The 18709-nt window shown below is 44.8% G+C and overlaps 1 protein-coding gene across 1 annotated transcript in view; it reads left to right on the forward strand.

The window, feature by feature from the left end:
- The window catches only part of LOC126442678 (uncharacterized), a 161075-nt gene that overhangs the window by 89932 nt on the left and 52434 nt on the right, over positions 1 to 18709 (forward strand). The window contains exon 3 of the mRNA XM_050090730.1: positions 8026 to 8184. Within this exon, the coding sequence (XP_049946687.1) occupies positions 8026 to 8184 (159 nt within the window). The remainder of the gene's footprint in view (positions 1 to 8025; positions 8185 to 18709) is intronic.

Raw genomic sequence — 18709 nt, forward strand, 5'->3', positions numbered from 1 at the left:
ATGGCTGTAGTCCTTCAGGTCTTGAATCACAGAGATTGACATACAAAAAGTAGTGTCAATGTCTTTATTTACTTCGATTAATAATACAGACAGTTTAGACGTGGAAATGACGTCGTAACTCTTAATCTGAGAGCTCACAGTCGTGTTTGAGGCGTTATGTCTATCTTAACCGGTAGGTTGCACCCCTAGTATGAATATTTTGATAAGTAGTACAGACATTTCAGACATAGGAATGACAATATGATTAGTGCATTTTGCCTTCAAGCAAGTGGGAAACAAATATAGAAAATTAATCATCTTGCAAATAAGAAGATGGGCAACTCTGGGATACATACTAATTGCCTGTTTTGTTTTTCATGTGCGAAAAAAATCTTGGAGGGGAAGCAGTCTAATTTGATGGCTGGTAAAATACTAGGTCGCGATTAGGAGATCAGTATGTGTGTGCGTGCATGTGTGTGTGTGTGTGTGTGTGTGTGTGTGTGGGCGGGTATGTGTGTGTGTGTGTGTGTGTGTGCGCACGACTGTGTATTCTGCTGATGAAGCTATGTGAATTTAATGTGAAAGCTGATGAAACTGTTCACGTGTTCTGGTGACGAAGCTGTGTTGCTTCTATGAATTCTGACAAGATGGCGGATCTGGGATACATACTAATTGGTTGTTTCATTTTAATGTCTGGTAAAAACTGAGTGTGATTTGTACTCCTACATATAGGGGTATTTTCCGCTTTCTGCTTTCTGCTTGGCCGGTTTCCAAGAAAATCGTGTGAATTTAGCAGGAGTTGAAAAGTGTAATCCCAAGTTGTTATACTGGGCTAAGATTGGAAGATCTAGGTACACTATCCGGACACCTGGCTGAAAATAACGTACAAATTTGTGACGCCCTACATCAGTAATGCTGGAATTCAATATGGTGTTGGCCCACCCTTAGCCTTGACGACAGCTTCCACTCTCGCAAGCATACGTTCAAACAGGTACTGGAAGGTTTTTTGGGGAATGGTGGTAGCTCATTCATCACGGAGTGCTGCACTGAGGAGAGCTATCGATGGCGGTCGGTGAGGCCTGGGCACGAAGTTGGCGTTCCGAAACATCCCAAAAGTGTTCTGTAGGATTCAGGTCAGGACGCTGTGCAGGCCAGTCCATTACAGGGGTGTTATTGTCGTGTAACCATTCCGCCACAGGCCGTGCTTTATGAAGAGGTGCTGGATCGTGTTAAAAGATGAGATCGCCATCCCCGAATTGCTCTTCAACAGTGGGAAACAAGAAGGTGCTTAAAGCATGAATGCAGGCCTGTGCTGTCATAGTGCCACGCAAAACAACAAGGGGTGCGAGCACCCACCATGATAAACACGACCACACAGTAACACCATCGCACCCCATTTTCGCCGTTGGAACTACACACGCTGGCAGATGATGTTCGGCGGGCATTCGCTGTACTCACACCCCGCCATCGGATCGCCACATTGTGTGCCGCGATTCATCACTACACACGACGTTTTTGCACTGTTCAATGGTGCAATGTTTATGGTCCTTACACCAAGCGAGGCGTCGTTTGGCATTTACCAACGTGATTTGTGGCTTATGAGCAGGCACTCGACCATGAAATCCGTTTTCTCACCTCTGGGTTAACTGTCATAATACTTGTAGTGGATACTGATGCAGTTTGCAGTTCCTGTGTGTTGGCCTGGATAGATGTCTGCCTATTACACATTACGACCTTCTTAAACTGTCGGCGGTCTCTGTCAGTGAACAGATGAGTTCGGCATGTACGGTTTTGTGCTTTATGTGCCCCTTCACGTTTCCACTTCACTATCACACCGGAAAAAGTGGACCTAGGGACGTTTAGGAGTGCGGAAATCCCCCATATAGTTGTATGACACAAGTGACACCCAATCACCTGACCACGTTCGAAGTCTGCGAGTTCCGCAGAGCGCCCTATTCCGCTCCCTCAGGATGTGTAATGACTACTCAGGTCGCTGTTGTGGAGTACGTGGCAGTAGTTGGTAGCACAATGCACCTAATATGAAAAACGTGTGTTTTTGGGATCGTCCGGATACATTTGGTCACACAATGTGTGTACCTGTTGGCGTAGAAGCTGTCTGACAAGCCTGTTTTCAGGAAAGCGATTTGGCTCTGTTGATGGGGAGATGCATGATGTCGTCATCCGAGCCAAGCCTCCCTCACACTGCCGTCAGCTACACTCGTCACTGTCTGAGGAATGGCAGCTGTACATACCTGGTCCTGAAAGTGGGATGCTCCCCTACACACAAGCGCCCACGTTTACTTAGGTGTAGCTTGACACACACAAGCAGAAGTAGAGTTCTACAAGAGGACTTGCCGAAAAGAAACTGACAAATTGGAGAAATATTTTTAAAATATTGGACACATATACAGTATACAGTTACAACATATTAGAAACATAATCCATTCTGTTACACAGTCAAATCCTGCATAGGAAACAGTGTACCTAAACTATCAATATTCATCAACAGATAATGCTCTTATTAATCCAGGCAAGCAAGTGGTAGAAGAATACAGGAAAAACTTTGACAATGTTGTACTTAACATCAGCAAACACTAAGGGTTACAATATTACACTACTGGCCATTAAAATTGCTACACCAAACAGAAATGCAGATGATAAACGGGTATTCATTGGACAAATAATTAATACTAGAACTGACATGTGATTACATTTTCACGCAATTTGGGTGCAGAGATCCTGAGAAATCAGTAACCAGAACAACCACCTCTGGCCGTAATATCGGCCATGATACGCCTGGTCATTGAGTCAAACAGAGCTTGGATGGCGTGTAGAGGTACAGCTGCCCATGCAGCTTCAACACGATACCACAGTTCATCAAGAGTAGTGACTGGCGTATTGTGACGAGCCAGTTGCTCGGCCACCATTGACCAGACGTTTTAAATTGGTCAGAGATCTGGAGAATGTGCTACCAGGGCAGCAGTCGAACATTTTCTGTATCCAGAAAGGCCCGTACATGACCTGCAACGTGCAGTCGTGTATTATCCTGCTGAAATGTAGGGTATCGCTGGGATCGAACGAAGGGTAGAGCCACGGGTCGTAACACATCTGAAATGTAACGTTCACTGTTCAAAGTGCCGTCAATGCGAACAAGAGATGACCGAGACGTGTAACCAATGGCACCCCATACCATCACGCCGGGTGATATTCCAGTATGGCGATGACGAATACACGCTTCCAATGTGCGTTCACCACAATGTCGCCAAACACGGATGTGACCATCATGATGCTGTAAACAGAACCTGGATTCATCCGAAAAAATGACGTTTTGCCATTCGTGCTCCCAGGTTCGTCGTTGAGTACACCAGGCGCTCCTGTCTGTGATGGAGCCTCAAGGGTAACCGCAGGCACGGCCTCCGAGCTGATAGTCCATGCTGCTGCAAACGTCGTCGAACTGTTCGTGCAGTTGGTTGTTGTCTTGCAAATGTCCCCATCTGTTGACTCAGGGATCGAGACGTGGCTGCACTATCCGTTACAGCCATACAGATAAGATGCCTGTCATCTCGACTGCTAGTGATACGAGGCCGTTGGGATCCAGCACGGCCTTCCGTATACCCCCCTGAATCCACCGATTCCATATTCTGCTAACAGTCATTGGATCTCGACCAACACGAGCAGCAATGTCGCGATACGATAAATCGTAATCACGATAGGCTACAATCCGACCTTTATAAAAGTCGGATACGTGATGGTAGGCATTTCTCCTCCTTACACGAGGCACCACAACAACGTTTCACCAGGCAACGCCGGTCAGCTGCTGTTTGCGTATGAGAAATCGGTTGGAAACTTTCCTCATGTCAGCACGTTGTAGGTGTCGCCACCGGCGCCAACCTTGTGTAAATGCTTTGAAAAGCTAATCATTTGCCTGTCACAGCATCTTCTTCCTGTCGGTTAAATTTCGCGTCTGTAGCACGTCATCTTCGTGGTGTAGCAATTTTAATGGCCAGTAGTGTACTTAACAATGCAATCTCTAACCAGTGAAGTGTATGTATTTCCAAGACGATATAAAAGTGCTGTAACAAGAAAATCAGATGTATTTCGAAGAAAACAAAAAATAAGTTGTCAAGGAAAGGAGAAAACGTATTTAAAATTAAAAGAGACATATTAGACATGTTACATGAGCAATGTAATTTACATCCATGTTCAGAAATAAAACAGAATACCTTAAACGACTGGAGATACAACGTTTCATATTCACAGCACATGTACATTAGTACGTTCTGCAGAAGTGGGCTGGTCGGTGTGGCTGAGCGGTTCTAGGCGTACAGTCTGGAACCGCGCGATCGCTACGGTCGCAGGTTCGAATCCTGCCTCGGGTATGGATGTGTGTGATGTCCTTAGGTTATTTAGGTCTAAGTAGTTCTAAGTTCTAGGGGACTGATGACCTAAGATGTTAAGTCCCATAGTGCTCAGAGCCATTTGAACCATTTTTTTGCAGAAGTGGTAAGCATTTGAACAATGTCGGCCCGGTAACATGCGCCTGTGGCTCTCGTTGTCGCTGCAAACCGAAGATAATGGGTCAGTGTGACTCGAGCAGTGGTGCGGGATGGCTGAGAGGCTTATGCGCGTAGTGTACCGTCAAATGAGTGAGTTGGAAAGAGGGTGTATTACTGGCATGAGAGAATGTGATGCGTCCATCGGGGAAATTGCTGCTCTTGTGGGACCAAGTGTTTCGGCAGTGCAACGGGTGTGTGCAGAACACGACGAGATGGGCCAGGTCACGCAATCCAGCCAACTCCCTGATAAGATAGACGCGTCATCCAAATGGCATTCCAGGACAGATCTGTGTGCTCTTCGGCTGTGCCGCAACAGTGGAACAGTGTAACACACCGTACACTGTCAGGGGTGACAGTCCGTCGCCGTTTGTTTTGTTACGGCACGGGTTACACTTGCGCGTCGTCCATTTCTCCACCTGCCATTGACGAACGTGTATAAACATGCTAGACAGCAATGGTATATGGAAAGACGTCACTGGGGACAGGAATAGCATCATATAGTGTTTTCCGCCGAATCCAGGTTCTGTTTGCTTCCATACGATGCCCTCATTTTGGTTCACCATACACAGGGGGAGCGGCGTCACAGTGACTGCATTCGCACGAGGCATACAGCCACAGTTCGAGGCCTTATGGTGTGGCGTGCTGTTTGGTACAACCACAAACCACATTTGGTGCATGTCCAGGGTATAACACCACAACTCTCTGTGTGGTCATACGTTTTCTACGTGTTTTACGATGTATTATTAGTTGTGCTGCATATTATTCTTGTAAATATGTTGTCAAGTTGCAAATGTTCTTTGTTATTTTAGAAACATAATACGCATGGAATGTTAACATTTTGTAAATAGACACGCTGGCCTAGTCAGGGAAAAGCTACTGTCAAAGAGCGAAATAAGTTGTAAATGCATTATCGCTGGGCGTGTGAGCGCGCCAAAAAGAATCAGAAGTTGGGAGTTGCGAGGAGACGATTGGTGTCGTTGGTTGTGTGTGTTCGCCGTTGTGGCTATGCAAAAGCGCGGAGGCAAAAAATCTGTTTCCCAAGTGCGGAGCAGTGAAAACTGAAATGGTTGTTTTGGCGGATGTTTAATATGGGCAAGCTATGTGTATGGCATTTATTGGGCACAGCACAAATGCAGCAAGAGTAATTCGCATAACATCAAGAGTACTGTGGGCCCTTGTTATTGGCTATGGTATGGCAAGAAGATCAACCTGTGCCCTATTTTACCGCTGAATGAAGCCGCTCGACAAACCAACGGCATCATAAAGTGAAGTAGACCTAGACTTTTTATAACTATAAGTGTAACAGACTGACCAGCGTACTTGGAATTTTATTGCTTAAATAACACTGTTTTCGTGCATATTGTCACATAAATAATTTTCATACGTCGTTATCCAAGTAACTTTCATAATCAAAAATTTCTAGTAAAACTTTACTTAATGTGGACACTGAATTTCACTGTCAAAGCGTAGTTTCTAATTTATACCTTGTGGCACAATTTACAACAGTCCTTACCAATGAGTAAAATCACGCAATCTTCCTGCTTGCTACAATTATAACAGTCAGTATTACGGTGAGTGACGTAACAAAACTTTCTATCCACAGCCAATAGACAATCGTACTGTAATTGATTCTTACCCAAGACTGCTCAAAGTTCAGTTTCTATTTAATTATTCGTGTTGTGGTGAGAAATTGACGACCGTTGCTTATTTTCATTAATGACATACTTTGAAAAACTTTTTCCAAATTTCCCACTAACTACTGTTTATTAAAAATTAGTTTACGTAACAAAAACATATAAAATTAACCGAACTTTGTGTCTAATCGTCATTGTTAAAGTACTGAGCAGTGGCGATTCGGTTATAACTTCATCTACTACTCTCGGTTTTATATTATTCTGTGGAGTAAATACCTTTTCGCCACAGATAAGGGTCATATAGAAAAGTCTGATTAGACGTAGAGACAGGAGTGAGTCAAGGGCACTGTGGCCAGTGTGACCTACGTGAATTACATCCCGCGGCCTGTAGCCATACCCTTTGTGCACAACACCCCAGATGCTGCTTTTCAGCATGGCAATGCACGACCGCACTCTGCTGCACAAACACGTGCCTTTTTGGTGGCAGTGCTGTGAACCAATGCCAACCACCACAGATGAACTTTGGAACCAGATGAATACAGCATGATGCCTATACCACAGGACGCCATTCGCGGGTTAAGCGTGTCGATGCCATCACGCATGGAAGAAGGAATCAGGCCCCATCGTAGTCCCGGTGGCCACTAGGCAACAGGATGCATGCTGAACCGACGTGACTGAAGTGCTAATCATCAATGCAGGTCATATTAATTAATGTAGATGTCCTGCGAATGTGAATGTACTTTCTCTAGTCGTTCAAGGTGTTCTGTTTATTCTGTTCATGAGAATGTTTTAATGTCAACTTAAATATTTTGTTTGGAGAACACTTTCTATCCCAAAGCAAACTTTTTCGCACAGGGATTCTCAAAATTGATATATTTGTCTGTAATGCAGATCATGTTGGTATCGTTACTGCACACTATTACTCTATTTCGTATTACTACACTACAGTCTGCCCCCAGTATCTGAGTGGTCAGCGTGACAAAGTGTCAGTCCTAAAGGCCTGGGTTCGATTCCCAGCTGGGTCGAAGATTTTCTCGCTCAGGGAGTGGATGTTGTGTTGTGCTAACCATCATCATTTCTTCCCCATCGACGCGCAAGTCGCCGAAGTGGCATCAAATCGAAAGAGTTGCACCCGGCGAACGGTCTACCTGACGGGAGGCCCTAGTCACACGAAATTTATTTTACTACAGTACAATATTGCTTAACTTTAGTTAGTCTATTTTATTTCACTTAAATAAAGTGTCTGTCTTAGCTTCGTTCTGTATACTAGTTGACTCATATCTCTTGGACCCAATGAATTCCGTTCGTGGGTCTTAATATAACACGAGGAAGCAGTCTGTTACCATTTCTCGTAGGTATTTACCACGGTGAAGCAACCCTATCAATCATCTTCTAATGTAGTTGGATGTCAATAGATTTATCTCTTCAGCAGCTAACAAATGTTCAAGTCAGCTGACGAAAGGCTTTGAATGATTGACAAGTATTCCTTTACAGAGTGAAATACGTTTTCCTTCCAACTTAGTTTGGATATCTGAGAATTATCTATTACATATCTCCTTTCTGATGAATGTCTGCAGACAACGGAAATTGCACAATAGTAGACACCTTTCCGTGTCTTGGTTTAAGAAAGTATAATCGAAATGGAAATCTTTTCTCTTCGCTTAGAGATTGATACAACAATTTCTTTAAACCTACTATTTGCTTTCTCCCTGTACGCAATCTGGCGTGCTTTTGAAAGAGCTGAAAATGTTTGCACCTGATCCCATTTAATTTCCTCTAAAATTGTCTGCAAGTGAGCTGCACTGCGAAAGTTTTCGTGAACAGTTCTCTGATGATTTTCTGTGGTGTCGTTGCAGATGGAGATCACCGTTTACAAGTGGGGCAGTACTGGTGGATGGCTTAAATTTTACGACTTGACCTTCACCAAGCCATTCGACTACTTACTGACTAACTTCCCGGCCGTCTTTGAGTACATCTGGTACCCCATGGGCATCAACAAGAAGCCCGTGCCTCCGGCAAGTATCCAATCATGACAAACTGCATGCAAAATATCCATTAAAGTGATACTTAGAAGGCTGCTATTCATACTGGAACATCTAGAACAGCTCCATATAGTTTTATTTAATGTCATGCTTTGTGAAACTCGTTTACGATGACTTTGAGGAACGGCAATAAGAAAAGGAATATGTTCGAAATTAATCAGTTTGACGCCTTTCCGGTGTTAAGCACCTCTCCTACAAATTATCAGATCCTAAAACTGAAACTGGAGGCAGACACTAATGTGTAAGCAAAACGTTGTCAGTTTGAACTAGAGATGAGATATGAACAGAGAAAAACACATTACTCGCACCAGCTGAAGTTTACGGATACTTTCTTGCATGGAATGTAATAAAACTCCTTTCGTGAGAGTTTAGTTTAATTACTTTCATGTTCTGTGCACTGTAATTTCGACCTCTGACTACGATGTGGAGAGAGTCACTTTTGCAGCTGTAATGCATGTTCTCGCCGAGAAACAAGACAACTTGCTGACCATTTGTGCTGTTGTCTTAACTGTCTCAATACACTTTTTTGTATTGTATATCTCGCACCATCTCTCTAAAACAACATGAGTGCCCACGTACACAAACACACACACACACACACACACACACACACACACACACACAAGGATTATTAACAAGTAGATACAATTTCAGACAGAGTTTGATGTTAATTTTATTTAGCATCGAATTCCTTTCTGTAGTATACTATGGATTAGTGGTGGGTAGGGTAAGTCAATTCTCCTTGTATAACTGAATTTATGAAGGGTGCTGTTGTTTCTGAACGTGATTTATTACGGAAAAAAACTTGATAAGGTAATAAATGTGCTCTGAGTCTTGTGTTGGTGTGCCGAAATCAACCGTAGAAAGACCCTCCTCCGAGATGGCCTCTTTTGCTGAGAATACGTATCACGTATGTCTGGAAAACGCCTTTCTATAATACCACTGGTCGTGTTTTTCTTGACAATTGTGCACGATCTTGTTCAGCAAGACTGAAGACTTCTTTTCTTTACCCATAAGAAGATTTTAAGGACATTTTTTTATTGGAATGTCAACAATTTGTTACCTGAAGACAGCACTGTAATGTCATGAAACCAGTCGCGATTAGTAAACCATTTTGACGCATCTGCTGCCGTTTTCATCGTTCGAAATGCATCATTACAGCTGTTGCTACCCCTCATACCAAGTGATTTGTAACTTGTTATACTACCTACAGAAAAGGGCCCTCATTAAATTGTCCACCTACAATGTATGAATATTTACCCACAAAAGATTTAATTTAACGTTACCTGACGTCATGTCAAGAAGACGCTAATACAGCCCCGGATCTACGATATTTTGGGACCAGAGCCAAGACGTCATAGTGGCGGCTTCCCGTCCCGCACCCTCCCCCTCGAGAGTTTGAGATAGACCGCCAGAAATTTTAAAAAAATCGAATTTTCAAAAATATGTTCATTTCGTAACGCACATCTTTCTGAAGAGTATGATATACAAAACATATATACTCGGTGAAATGTAAAATACCTTATTTGGTCTGAAGTGTGCCACAGTGCAGTGCCACAACTTCATCGCAATAAAGACAAGCGAGAAGCAAGACACTACACATTTCATCAATCCTTAGGTCCCAGCATTTTTCTCTCTTATCTCGCTACAGCTTTCTCGGCGTGCTTTCCTTTCTGCGAAAGAATCTACACATATAAAAAAAATTGCATCACCTTCGGTTCGCAGAGTTCCGGAATCTGTACAGAAAATTGGAATAGAGATCAACAAAAACATCATTTCCGTCCTTTTTCTTGCTCATGAAAACCATACATTGCATCACCATACAGCGAGACCTTCAGAGGTGGTGGTCCGGACTGCTGTACACACCGATACCTGTAATACCCAGCAGCCTTTCCACTTGCATTGATGCATGCCTGTATTCTTCGTGGCATACTATCCACAAGGATAGGCAATCTTGGTGCAGATTGTCCCACTCCTCAACGGTGATTCGGCGTAAATCCCTCAGAGTGGTTGGTGTGTGACGTCGTTCATAAACAGCACTTTTCAATCTATCCCAGGCATGTTCGGTGGGGTTCATGTCGTTATCCTGAAGGAAGTCATTCACAAGATGTGCACGATGGGGGCGCGAATTGACGTTGATGAAGACGAATGCCTCGCCAACATGCTACGGATTTGGTTGCGCTATCGGTCGCAGAAGGGCATTCAAGTACTGTACAGGCGTTAGGGCGCATTCCATGACCACCAGCGGCGTACGTCGGTCCCACATAATGCCACGCCAAAACAGCAGGGAACCTCCACCTTACTGCACTCGCTGGATAGCGTATCTAAGGCATTCAGCCTGACCGGGCTGCCTCCAAACACGTCTCTGGCGATTGTCTGGTTGAAGGCATATGCGACACTCATCGGTGAAGAGAACGTGACGCCAGTACTGAGCTGTCCATTTGGCATGTTGTTGGGCCCATCTGTGCCGCATTGCATGGTGTTGTGGTTGCAAAGATGGACCTCGCCATGGACGTCAGGAGTGAAGTTGCGCATCATGCAGCCTGTTGCGCACAGTTTGAGTCGTAATACGACGTCCTGTGGCTGCAGGAAAAGCATTATTCAACATGGTGGCGTTGCTTTCCTCCGAGCCAGAATCCGGAGGGAGAAGTCATCGACTGCAGCAGCAGCCCTTGGGCGGCCTGAGCGAGGCATGTCATCGACAGTTCGTCTGTACATCCTCCATGTCCGAACAGCATCGCTTTAGTTCACTCCGAGACGCCTGGACACTTGCCTTCCTGGTACAAAGTAACAATGTGGACGCGATCTAACCGCGGTATTGCCCGTCTAGGCATGGCTGAACTACAGACAACACGAGCCGTTTACCTCCTTCCTGGTGGAATGGCTGTAACTTATCGGCTATCGGACCTCTTCCTTCTAATAGGCGTTGCTCATGCATGGTTGTTTACATCTTTGGCAGGGTTTAGTGACATTTGTGAACAGTCAGAGGGCTGTGTCTGTGATACAATAGCCACAGCCAACGCTTATCTTCAGGAATTCTGGGAACCGGGCTGATGCAAAACTTTTTTTGATATGTGTATTACGCCATCAAAGTTCGTGAAACGTTTTGCTACATGAAAAATAAAAATGGTGTTGCCTAACACTGAAAAAGCTGTTAATACGAGTAGTACCCAAGACTGGCGGGGTTTCTCGATTTGATTACGTCTATTTTGTCACTGTCTGCTAGATAAAACGAAATACGCGTTTATAATATTGCAGCAGTTGTAACACTCGCCAAATAGGCGCGACTGTTTTGGCACAAATGGTTATGTTTATCTACCTTATTTATATAAATAACACGACAGAATATAACTCACAAAGTACGAATATCAAATGCCTATTATGCTTACTACAAGCAAAAATTTTACGTTAGGGGTTTCACTTTTCGTTCATAAGCTCCAATTTCTCAAGCATGAGATCGAGAAGTAGTAGTAGTACGAAATTTTTGTGTTCTTCCATACAATTTGTGTGATGTTCTCGTTTTTTCTCCTTACTCGTTCTAACAAGCAATCTTATCATCCCTATTTCTGTAACTATTCCTGCCATTGTCAAACCCAGCCAGTATCACCTGTTTAGTTATCCCGCGTCCATTCTCCGGTTAGGCGTTTTTTACATGTTCGTAAAAAGCATTTTCCACGCTATTCCGAGAATAGAATTACGCTACTGCTAACCGGAGACTGTGCAACTGGCCCTTAGTAGTGTAGCAATCTAACAAAAATTTGCTCTCAGGATTTCATTTTCTTGGATACATCGGGGAAATAATATGTAATTTTCATTACCTGATGTTGCTGTTAGTCGCTTATTTTCACTCTGGTTGTCTGAATCTATGGACTTCGCTAAATGTTACAATAAGGCTCATCATTTGCACACCTAATCAACCACATAAAAAACAGCGATTGGTATTCACCCGTTCTCGTTTATTGGGATCGGCTCATACAGGCGCATCCTCTTTTGTCTGCGGGAAAGTTATTAACTTCTGGATGCGACGGGGTTTCCCTGGCAGAGACATCGCGTACTCTATGCACGCATTGAGTCAACTTATGATACGTTCAGAAATGAACTTAGAATGTTCGAAAATCAATAGGGATATGTTTTAGAATCATATGAATAATCGACACGTGGGCTGTCGCTTTGTAAAACAAGAGTTTTTCTTCAATAATATGAATTTGGCGCCGCTTGAAATTGCCGTCCTGGACAAATAACCCAGGGGAAATGTTCGCGAACGATTGTCACTGACGTCCGTTCTGTGTGATGTGTGACGCCTTCTTGTTGGAATCAGACATCCCCAACACACATTTCTTTAAGTTATGGAAGAGTAGCTGTCTGAATCATCTGGTCATAACGCTCAAAAGAGTCCGTAACTGCCCTACCATTCTCTTCGAAAAACCATGGGCCAATAATGTCAGTTTTTGATAATGCCCACCAGACAGTCACACGTTCCGTAGGCATGGGCTCCTCGTGAAGTTCTTGGGTTTTCGTGCCACTCCAGTATGGCGTGTGTTGTTTATTCACGCATCCAGGGAAACGAAAATGTGCCTCGACGCTGGAGGAGACGAGGCTGTCACGAGGCAAGTTTTAGATCAAGACTTCACAGGCGGTTTTCTGTGAAGCGAGAATGTGTGTCGTAAGTGTGTACACTAGTCTCAGTGTGTATGCTAGAGTTTTTAAGCCCTCGTGGAGATTTCGCCTCGCTGTGCGATCAGGAACAGCAGGAGCAGCTGCACGTTTCCGTGCTCGTAGCTGGGGGAGTTGTGTATCCACAAACACGTACACCCACACAACAATCGATTTTCGATCAGGAACGCAACCTGCAGGCGAGATAATAAACCATTTGCTGAACCCTCACTAGGCTGTGATGACAGAATGGCCATTGGAAAAGAATGATATTGCAGTGCCTGTATAGTTCAGAAGTAGGACGCGATGTTCTTAGGGACGAGCACTCTTGCGTGACTAAGGAACGTTGCATCGTGCTTCTGAACGACACAGGCTTTTCCTTTTTTTCCTTTATTGTTATTTTGACACCTTATACAAAGGTAGGCCGGCAGCGGCAATACTACGCCGCTCTTCGGCCATAGGTAATACATTTATTACAAGTGGAGACATCGAAAAACGAAACAACACGGCGCATAGACACCAGTAGACACACAAATTTAAAAATACATGAAGTCGGTCACAAGTGCAGCACTCTGGCACTAACAGAGACGACAGAAACGGCGCACGTGAATGAAGGAGCACAAATGACGAAACACTGAGGCACTAACACGATGGTACACACAAAACACTGGCGACGATCTCCGGCGCGCGAATCTTCACTTGACGTGTACGAGTCCGGGGACCTGCCAAAAGGGGAAAAGGTGGGGGAGCAGGTAGAGGGGAGGGTGGAGATACCAGTGGCAGAGGAGATGGGAGGGGGGAAACAAGGTAGGGGGTTCGGGAAGCCTGGGGAGGGGAGAGGGGCAGGAAGGGAGGAAGGAGAGAGGGGAGATAGGGTGTCCTCAGTAAAAAAAAACCACAGGGTGTGGAAGGGTAGGATCAAAGTTGGTAGGAGGGTTAGATGCAGGGGATGAGGGCATCACCAGGGAGGGGGAGTTGGTGGAAGCTACCTTGGGCGAAGGTATGGAGTGTGGAGAGATAGCAGGTGGGATGTGTGAATACAGGCACAGCAGTGGACAGGGTTGGGGATGAATGGGAGAGACAAGCAGGTGAGGGGGATCAAGTTTACAGGAGGTGTAGAGGATCCGTATCGGTTAGGGGAAAAGGAGGAAGTGCGGGAACAGAATAAGGTCATACAAGATCCGCATGGGGGAGGGGAGATGGATGCGATGGGCGAGGCAGAGCGCATGGCGTTCTAGGATTTGAAGGGATTTCTAAAAGGTTGGAGGGGCGTAGCAGATGATAGGGCAGATGAAGGATTTCTAGGTGTGGAGGATGGTGCAGGGGGCCAGACCCCATGTGCAGCCAGAAAGGAGCTCGAGGAAACGGAGGCGGTAGCGTGCCTCAGCTTGGATTGTCCAGAGATGGGGTTCCATGAGAGGCGATGATCAAGGGTGACGACAAGGTACTTGAGGGTGGGGGTGAGGGTGATAGGACAGCCAGAAATGGTGATATAGAAGTCGAGGAGACAGAAGGAAGGCTTTGCCTACAATGATCGCCTGCTTCTTGGAAGGATTGACCTTGAGCAACCACTGGTTGCACCAAATGGTGAACCGGTCAAGATGGGATTGGAGAAGGTGTTGGGAGCGGTGCAGGGTGGGGGCGAGGGCAAGGAAGGCGGTGTCATTGGCGTACTTGAGAAGGTGGACAAGGGGTGGAGGCAGTGGCATGTCTGCCGTATACAGATGGTAGAGAAGAGGGGAGAAGACGGAACCTTGGGGCACACCAGCGGAAGGGTGGAAGGTGCAGGAATCTGTGTTATGGATGCTGACACAGGAAGGACGTTGGGAAAGAAAGGACCCTATCAGACGGACATAGTTGACAGGAAGAGTGAATGTTTGGAACTTGAAGAGGAGACCAGAATGCCATATACGGTCGTAAGCACGCTCAAGGTCGAGGGAGAGGAAGATGGTGGACTGGAGGGAGTTGAGCTGTTCGGAGAGGAGATGAGTGAGGTGAAGGAGAAGGTCATCGGCAGAGAAGGACGGTCGAAAGCCACAATGGGTAGTGGGAAGGAGGTGGTGCTGGCGGAGATGTTGGTGGATGTGTCGGGTAAGTGTGGATTCCAGGACCTTGCTGAAGACCGATGTAAGGCTGACGGGATGGTAGGAGGAGACAGCAGATGGCAGTTTGTTGGCTTTCAGGAACAAGCTGCTGATATGGTTGCACTAACGGTCGGAGGATGGCATTCACATATCGTACAGCCGTTATGGCGCCTTCCATGATCACCAGCGGCGTACGTTGGCCTCACATAATGCCGCCTAAAAACAGCAGGGAACCTCCACCTTGCTGCACTCGCTGGTGTGTCTAAGGCATTCAGCCTGACTGGGCTGCCTCCAAACACATCTCTGGCTATTGTCTGGTTGAAGGCATATGCGAACTCATCAGTGAAGAGAACGTGACGCAGTTCTGAGTGATCCATTCGGCATGTTGTTGGGCCCATCTGTACCACGCTGCATCTACATCTATATCTACATGGATACTCTGCAAATCACATTTAAGTGCATGGCAGAGGTCTCATGGAACCACCTTCATAATTCTCTATTATTACAAGCTGGTGATTGGAATTTTGTGAGAAGATTCCGTCGCAACGAAAAACGCCTTCTTTTAATGATGTGCAGCCCAAATCCTGTATCATTTCTGTGACACTCTCTCCTATAATTCGCCATAATACAAAACGTGCTACCCTACTTTGAGCTTTTTCGATGTACTGCGTCAGTCCTATCTGGTATGGGTCCCACACCGTGCAGCAGTATTTTATGAGAGGACGGACAAGTGTAGTGTACGCAGTCTCCTTACTAGTTCTGTTACATTTTCTAAGTGTCCTGCCAATAATATGTAGTCTTTGGTTAGCCTTCCCCACAACATTTTCTATGCGTACCTTCCAATTTAAGTTGTTCGTAATTGAAATTCCTAGGTACTTAGTTGAATTTACAAATATTAGATTAGTCTGATTTATCGTGTACCAAAGTTCAACGAATTCCTTTTAGCACTCATGTGGATGACCACACACTTTTCGCTATTTAGGGTCAACTGCCACTTTTCGCACCATTCAGATATCTCTTCTAAGCCGGCCGGTGTGGCCGTGCGGTTCTCGGCACTTCAGTCTGGAACCGCGTGACCGCTACGGTCGCAGGTTCGAATCCTGCCTCGGGCATGAATGTGTGTGATGTCCTTAGGTTAGTTAGGTTTAAGTAGTTCTAAGTTCTAGGGGACTGATGACCACAGATGTTCAGTCCCATAGTGCTCAGAGCCATTTGAAACAAATCTCTCTTCTAAATCGTTTTGCAGTTTTTTTGATCTTCTGATGATTCTATTATTCGATAAACGACAGCGTCATCTGCAAACAACCTAAGACGGGTACTTCGATTGTCTCCCAAATCGTTTACATAGATAAGGAACAGCAAAGGGCCTATAACACTACCTTGGGGAACGTCAGAAACCACTTCTGTTTTACTCGATGACTTTCCGTCAGTTACTACGAACTGTGACCTCTCTGACAGGAAATCACAAATCCAATCACATAACTGAGACGATATGCCATAAGCACGCAATTTCACTACAAGCCGCTTGTGTGGTACAGGGTCAAAAACCTTCCGGAAATCCAGAAATACGGAATCGATCTGAAATCCCTTGTCAATAGCACTCAGCACTTCATGTGAATAAAGAGCTAGTTGTGTTTGACAGGAACGATGATTTCTAAGCTGAACGGCCTAGCCGAGCGGTTCTAGGCGCTTCAGTCCGGAACCACGCTGCTGCTGGGGTCGCAGGTTCGAATTCTGCCTCAGGCAAGGATGCGTGTGACGTCCTTAGGTTGGTCAGGTTTAAGCAGTTCTAAGTATAGGGGACTGATGACCTCAGATGTTAAGTCCCACAGTGCTTAGAGCCATTTTTAATGTTTTCTGAGCCCATGTTGACTGTGTGTCAATAGATAGTTTTCTTCGAGGTAAATCATAATGTTCAAACACAATATATGTTCCAGAAATCCTGCTGCATATAGACGTTAACGATATGGACCTGTGGTTTAGTGGATTACTCCTACTACCTTCCTTGAATATTGGTGTGACTTGTGCAAGTTTCCAGTCTTTTAATACGGATCTTTCGTCGAGCGGATATGTGATTGTTAAGTATGGAGCTAATCCATCAGCATACTCAGAAACGAACCTAACTGGTTTCCAGTCTGGTGAGGAAGACTTGCTTTTATTAAGTGATTTCAGTTGCTTCACTACTCTGAGGATATTTACTTCTACATTACACATGTTGATAGTTGTTCTTGATTCGAATTCTGGAATATTTACTTCGTCTTCTTTTGTGAAGGGGTTTCGGAAGGCTGTCCTTTGGCAGCACTGTCTTCGGTAGTATCTCCATTGTTAGCGCGCAGAGAAGGCATTGATTGTTTCTTGCCACTAACATACTTCACATACGACCAGAATCTCTTTGGGTTTTCTCCCAGTTTTCGAGACAAAGTTTCGTTGTGGAAACTGTGAACTGTGGATTTAATTTCAAAGAATATTCTTAAAAATTTACTTTATGTACTAGCAATTCATCAAGAACATTAACACATTTAGTCACACTATGTGAGCGTGGAAGTAGTTGCCAGGGAGTAACTTATGAAATCAAAATAAAATTGCTTGCAACAAATGGGAATTTTATTCCTAAAAGCATTTTTTTAAACAGATTTAAAATTATAAGCAGAAAGCAGCCTCCAAACATCAAGTTACAATTTATTCAGAGGCAGAAAGAAACAAATTTTTGAGTGTATGAGCTTTCGGGCTGAGAACCTTGCCGCCCCCTTTTGACACGGCCATAGTTAAGACCGCTCACAACAGCCTCTGAAAGACTACACTGGTGCAAATCTGCAACACACCAGATTCCCGTAAAGTAAAAGTTTTAACAATTCACACAAGCACACAAACTATGCACCCCATAGGAGGGATGTAAATGGTACAAAAGACTAAAATTAATAGATAAACGTGCCACTGAAGGCGCAACTTGATTTTAGCTTCTAAGAATGTCTTATGGTGGAAGAGTGGCAATTTTATTTACTAAAATGACCATTTAAATAAAAGCCCATGAAATGCAATCTAACATAAAATTATGCAAGGTTGGCCAAACATGCTCTACAGTACACATATACCGCCTCTCCAGATGATAGGCAAGATAAAAACATATTTAAGGAATTCGGCCGTTACACTTCAAGCAATAAATTCGTTCACACACCGAATCCGAGAAACATGACAGAGGCAGCTCCGAACGACAGACAGACACTAACTGCCTAACAAATGCGGACGAGAGACAGAGGAGCAAGCAGTGGACGAGAGACTGACTCAGACTGACCCACTGCCGAGCTGATAGCGCCCCTTAAATGCACGTGGAACAGGCTACCTCTCCCCTTTCCCACCAGAGGGAAACACCAAAGCTGCGACTGCCCCAGCGGCGCCACCGCCAGAAACGGAGGGCGACTGCTTCACACTACGCGCTGCGGCGCGCTCTTCAAAACAGAAACTTTTATCACGCCTCAAACTGTTATAAGCATCTCGCATTGAAGTCCGCGCTAAATTTCGAGCTTCTGTAAAAGATCACCAATCTTGGGAATTTTGCGTCTGTTTAAATTTGGCACGTTTGTTTCGTTGTTTCTGCAAAAGTGTTCTAACTCGTTTTGTGTACCAAGGAGGATCAGCTGCGTCGTTTGTTAATTTATTTGGAATAAATCTCTCAACTGCTGCCAATACTATTTCTTTGATTTCAAGCCACATCTGATCCACTCTTATTTTATTAATTAGGAATGAGTGGAGATTGTCAAGTG

The sequence above is a fragment of the Schistocerca serialis genome, unplaced genomic scaffold, assembly GCF_023864345.2.
Source record: "Schistocerca serialis cubense isolate TAMUIC-IGC-003099 unplaced genomic scaffold, iqSchSeri2.2 HiC_scaffold_1400, whole genome shotgun sequence".
In the NCBI taxonomy this organism is placed as follows: Eukaryota; Metazoa; Arthropoda; class Insecta; order Orthoptera; family Acrididae; genus Schistocerca; species Schistocerca serialis.